This window comes from Stegostoma tigrinum, chromosome 21 (genome assembly GCF_030684315.1).
Source record: "Stegostoma tigrinum isolate sSteTig4 chromosome 21, sSteTig4.hap1, whole genome shotgun sequence".
NCBI lineage: Eukaryota > Metazoa > Chordata > Chondrichthyes > Orectolobiformes > Stegostomatidae > Stegostoma > Stegostoma tigrinum.
In genome coordinates, this window is record NC_081374.1 from 36,769,430 (window position 1) to 36,775,550 (window position 6,121).

At 41.2% G+C, this 6,121-nt stretch overlaps 1 protein-coding gene across 1 annotated transcript in view; it reads left to right on the plus strand.

The window, feature by feature from the left end:
- The window catches only part of fance (FA complementation group E), a 31,960-nt gene extending 27,494 nt beyond the window's left edge, over positions 1-4,466 (plus strand). Inside the window, exons 10-11 of the mRNA XM_048553284.2 lie at positions 1,542-1,667; positions 4,071-4,466. Coding sequence (XP_048409241.1) covers positions 1,542-1,667; positions 4,071-4,172 — 228 coding nt within the window. The 3' untranslated portion in view covers positions 4,173-4,466. The remainder of the gene's footprint in view (positions 1-1,541; positions 1,668-4,070) is intronic.
- The last annotated feature ends 1,655 nt before the right edge of the window (positions 4,467-6,121 follow it).

Consider the following 6,121-nt stretch of genomic DNA (forward strand, 5'->3'; position numbering starts at 1 on the left):
AGGATAGGATTCTTGGCAGTGTGGAGGAACAGAGGGATCTTGGTGTGATCACACCCAGCACCTTCCCCTGCAACCGCAGGAAATGTTACACTTGCTCCCACACCACCTCCCTCACCCCTATCCCAGGCCCCAAGATGACATTCCACATTAAGCAGAGGTTCACCTGCACATCTGCCAATGTGGTATACTGCATCCACTGTACTCGGTGTGGCTTCCTCTACATTGGGGAAACCAAGCGGAGGCTTGGAGACCGCTTTGCAGAACACCTCCGCTCAGTTCGTAACAAACAACTGCACCTCACAGTCGCAAACCATTTCCACTCCCCCTCCCATTCTCTAGATGACATGTCCATCACGGGCCTCCTGCAGTGCCACAATGATGCCACCCAAAGGTTACAGGAACAGCAACTCATATTCCGCCTGGGAACCCTGCAGCCTAATGGTATCAATGTGGACTTCACCAGTTTCAAAATCTCCCCTTCCCCAACTGCATCCCTAAATCAGCCCAGTTCATCCCCTCCCCCCACTGCACCACACAACCAGTCCAACCTGTCTCTGTCTCCCTGACCTGTTCTTCCTCTCACCCCAAGCCGCACCCCCATCTACCTCCTTGACCTGTCCGTCTTCCCTGGACTGACCTATCCCCTCCCTACCTCCCCACCTATCATCTTTACTCTCCATCTTCGGTCCGCCTCCCCCTCTCTCCCTATTTATTCCAGTTCCCTCTCCCCATCCCCCTCTCTGATGAAGGGTCTAGGCCCGAAACGTCAGCTTTTGTGCTCCTGAGATGCTGCTTGGCCTGCTGTGTTCATCCAGCCTCACATTTTATTATCACAGATCCCTTAAAATGGCCACCCAAGTGGACAGGGTTGTTAAGAAAGCATATGGTGTTTTGGCTTTCATTAACAGGGGGATTGAGTTTAAGAGTCGTGAGATCTTGTTGCAGCTCTATAAAACTTTGGTTAGACCGCACTTGGAATACTACATCCAGTTCCGGTCACCCTATTATAGGAAAGATGTGGATGCTTTGGAGAGGGTTCAGAGGAGGTTTACCCGGATGCTGCCTGGACTGGAGGGCTTATCTTATGAAGAGAGGTTGACTGAGCTCGGACTCTTTTCATTGGAGAAAAGGAGGAGGAGAGGGGAACCTAATTGAGGTATACAAGATAATGAGAGGCATAGATAGAGTTGATAGCCAGAGACTATTTCCCAGGGCAGAAACGGCTAACACAAGGGGTCATAGTTTTAAGCTGGTTGGAGGAAAGTATAGAGGGGATGTCAGAGGCAGGTTCTTTACACAGAGTTGTGAGAGAATGGAAGGCATTGCCAGCAGCAGTTGTGGAAGCAAGGTCATTGGGGTCATTTAAGAGACTGCTGGACATGCATATGGTCACAGAAATTTGAGGGTGCATACATGAGGATCAATGGTCGGCACAACATTGTGGGCTAAGGACCTGTTCTGTGCTGTACTGTTTTATGTTCTAATATTGGCTGACAGGAATTAATTTGCAACTTAAACTTCCCATTTTGTTTTTGTTAAAGGTTGAAATAACACCTGAACTATTTGACCAGTTTGTTCAAAAGTTAAGTCAGCACGCAGGAAATTTCAGCAACTCCATGAAGTATGCCAAAGTGGTGCTGGCTGCACTTACAAAGTACCAGAACTACGTGAGTATTGTACCTGAGCTTTTTGGAAAAAAAACACAACACTTAGGCTGACCTCTTAGTTTTCAGGAGAGTTGCAGGAACAGAAATGGCAGGTATAGGGTTAGGAACACCAATCATGGGCAATAGGCTTGCTCTCTGCTCTTCCCACTTTCCCCTTCTGTCAGAAAATGAAGTAGTGCACTGGGGGAAATGGCAGCACTGTCTATCCATCTGGATGTGTACATAATAAGAATAGTATACAAAAAAGCGATAGCCTGCAACATCTGACATACTGCATTTGTGGCACTGGAACCCAGCACGAGGGTGCTTGTCTATTACCAACTGCTATGGCAACATAGGTCCCTTTCAAAGCATGAAAGTTTCAGTTTGGTCATAATTAGCCTTCCATTTACATTTTATTTTGGCAGACAGTGGTAACGGAAACCACAGGCAGATTGATGCCTGACAAAGTATTGCAATTGATAGTATTACCAGAGGAAAAAAAAAAATCAGCTCAGATGCAGGTGAATCTGGAACTGAAATAATTCTTCTATTGTCCATATGCCCTGATTCTTTTTGATGATTAAGTTCAGAATGTATTTAAATGCAATGATTTAACTTTGTGGTAATACATCAACGGTCACATTGTGGAAATGAAACAAACCTTTAAAAAGGCACTGGACTCGATACTTCTGCAGGAAAAATGCTTGTTATCTTTGAACGTTTTATGAAAAAATGCAACAGAGAGATTGATGAAAAGTTAATTGATACTTTAAAATATGCTCTTGCTGCAATAGATGCTACCCAAGTAAGCATTTCAACTCCTCTCCATAAAATGTATTGATGACCCCAGTCAGTTGCTTATTAGTTACACAAATCTGTTGTATTTAATGTTTTTGGGTGAATCTAGTTTACCAGTTAATATACACAATAGTTAGCATAAAATATAGTTTGTGGATCATACAGACTACCTCAGGATCCAATGCTGATACCTGAAGAAAAAGAGAGTCAGCCCCCGTTAACTTGTTTTCATTCAAATACAACATACCTGTGGTCCTACCAATGCTATTTTAGTCTAGACAAGAGACTGAAAGAACACAGTAAGTTGGGCAGCATCTGGGGAGGAAAGCAGCAGTCAACATTCTGGGTATAACCCTTCAGGACTGGATGTGGGGAGGTGGAGGGGAGAGTTGGTAGCAGAATGGTCGTAATATCCCCTGGTTCCCTTTGCAGCCCCACCTCCTCTTCCTTCCAACCACAACTGGAATCATATCTACTACTCATGTCCCCTAGCACCACCATTCTGCTGCCACCAAACCCCCACATCCAGTCCGGAACGTTGACTGCTTCTTCACTCCAGATGCTGCCTGGCTTATTGTGTTCTGCCAGCCTCCTGTTTGTCTACTTTGGATTGCTGCATCTGCAGTTCTTTTTAATCTCTAATCATTCTAGTAGTTGGCAGAGAGCACAGTCCACTAATCAGAGTGTGGCAGCTCCCTAACAATGTCGCTATCTCTCATCAGCATCCAAAGCTCCCAGAATGTGCTTCACTACTGTAACAAATTAACTAAAGTTCCAACCTCATTATGACTGCAGTTAATGAGCAAATGCTACCATCTAGAACAGCCCAAGCCCAACAAATCTGCTTCTTGGATTTTTAGAAATGCTGTTATTTTAGTTAAATATATCCTTCAGAATATTTATTCCAAAACAGACAATATTATAAAATATCTCCAGACTAAAACCAGAGCCATTTCCATCCAATTTAATACAGACTAACCTCTATTAGAAAACCAACCCAACACATCTGCCCATTTCTTCCAGGATCTTTTTTTTGAAAAAAAAACTTAACCCATTCTGATAAATACATGAGGAGAGATGTGATTAGCAACCTTTTGAAAAAGAACTAGTAAATAGAAAGAGGATTTTATAGATGTAGCATTCTGCAGAGGGCCCATGGAGGTGGGTAATATTTCAGCACAGACAGACATCGACAGTTTAAATCTAATAAGAAACCGTAGCAACAAATGGTGCTGGAAGACTGTAAATAGCTTAGGAAAATAAAAATACAATATGATAAAGTTTGTTTACACCTTTGGTACTGTCAGCAAACAAGAGGGTAAGTGGTATTGTATGGGTGAGTTAGGTAGAGTATAGTGAAATGCAAGAATAGGAAAGTAGATTAACTTAAAAACAGTTTAAGGGGGAAGATATGCTTGAAAAAGGCTAATGCATGTATACCTCAGAACAAAAGTACAGTTTTTAAACTATTCATTCCTTTACTTAAACGTGCCTGGATTTCTAATAGACTTTTTAAAATCACCCTCAAATGCTGGGTTATTGAGCAACTCCAATTGGAAAATATACTTAATCTTAGAATCAGTTTTCAAAAAAAGGAAACTAATTAAAAATACTTTTTTGTAGGTAACATCTGTACACAAGAACTTGCTGTCCTGTGCCCTAGATTTACACAAAACATTTCTGAAGAAATCAATGCAGGCAGCACTGAAGCACATTGATACATGAATTGTTCGACATCCAGAACAGGAGTGGGACAGGGATTGTATATTTATTATTTGTGAAACAGGCAGTACAATTCACAATAAAGTTATATTATGTAACAGTATGTAAAAATATTTGCAATTTGTCAGTTCATGCTGCAATTACTCTTTCACTAATGCATATTTTCACAACAAATAGTGCAGCTGCGATCATGATTACGCAGGGTAAATAACATTGAGTTACCCGATGTGGGCAACCTTTTGATACCATCTTGGATACACTAACTTTCCAGTGGCACCTAAAAATGTACTTCTCAGCCGTGTGACTGATTCTTAATATTGGCAATAAATTTCATTAAGGATATCGTCTACTTCTGATATGAAAGTGAAATGCCTGATAAGGACTGTAGAGAATTTAAGTCATGCCTTCAAAACCAATTTTCCCTGCAGTGAAAAAAACTTGAGCATTGCTGAGAGATTGAAGCTTTTCATCTTGAATATGCTGGACAGAGTACTAATACAAAAGAGAAAATGTACTGAGTGAGGCAATTAGAGTACTGGCTGGTAGAGGCATTAGTGTGGAGGTGCCAGTGAATAAATACCTGACAATTAATCTGAAAATCAACAAGTCTGGCAAACTGGGCAGAAATCGATGAAGAATTTCAATGAACCGACTTGGGAGTGGAGACAGGTGCAGGTTATGCATATGTTCTGTCTGTAAAGAACAGAGCCTTGTATTACTGGAAGCAGCACTTTTGGTGTACTTGCATACAAGGCCATCCCTATGGCAAAGTGCCTGGACAGGGGCAGAAATGCAGTATGGTAAAAGAGGAGGACCCAAGAAAAAAACCTTGGCATGAGAATACTAGAATCTCCAAAGTTTGTTTAGATACGCCATTAACTAGAGAATGCTTTACAGTCCATATGAAGGAATTTCCAGCAATTCACAGTAAATGTCCTCCAATAATCAAAAGCTGCCTATGCTTCCTTAAGCAAGTGGTGTATTTGAGAGTTTTAATAATAAAGGACTTGCTGCAGGATCCCAAGATACAATAATAAAAAAGGGAAACAATTATGTACCTCAACTTTAAGCTAACACCCTAGAGACAGATGCTAAATGCCCCATAATCATAAAATCATCTCTTAAAAACATCCCAAAGTGCTTTCACAGCAATGTACAAACAGGACTGAATTAGAAGCTTGGACAAAGTAATGTGTCATCATAAAAAGCACCTTTTTTTTTTAAAAAAAGAGGGGGTTAAAAAAAAACAACAGCCAAGAGATTTGGGTCAACAATTCCAGGTTGATGCAGTTAAATGCTGCAACCATCAGGCAAGAGGTTAAAATTGGGAATTTACATAATCAGGTTTGGAGGAACACAGCAATAGGGTAGATTCCAGCTGAGGCTGGGTGGGGGTGACCTGTAAAGAAGTTGAGAAACAACATTGTTAGACAGAGTCATTATAGGTCAGCAAGCACAAGAATTAGTGCATGTTCACATACAACAGATAAAGTGCATGGCACCTGGCCATCTGAAGTATTAGAACAGTCTACAGACAGACAACACTACCATTATGCCTTTTACACAGCCAGGGCATAAAAGTAGATTTTAGGAAACATGACTAAAACCAACCTGATGAGACAGAGATTTGGGAAAGGAAGTCTTGAGTTCAGAGTTCAATAGCTGACAGTACAAATGGCAGTGTCAGGAAATAATGAGTGCTGATAAGAGGTGGAAACAAGCAGACTTAGCTGATGGAACATTCAAAAGTTGAAAACTAAATTTCTGCACCAAATACCACAAAAAGTCATAAAACCATCTGGCTCAGTTCATGATATTCCAAGTGGTCATTAATAGTTATCCACAAATTTCAGGTTTTAGCACCCTGTCACTAGAAGTCCCATATCCTTATGACTTGAGAAAAGTACACATCTTTCATGTTTGCAAGAGAAAATCCAAGAATTGAACAACTA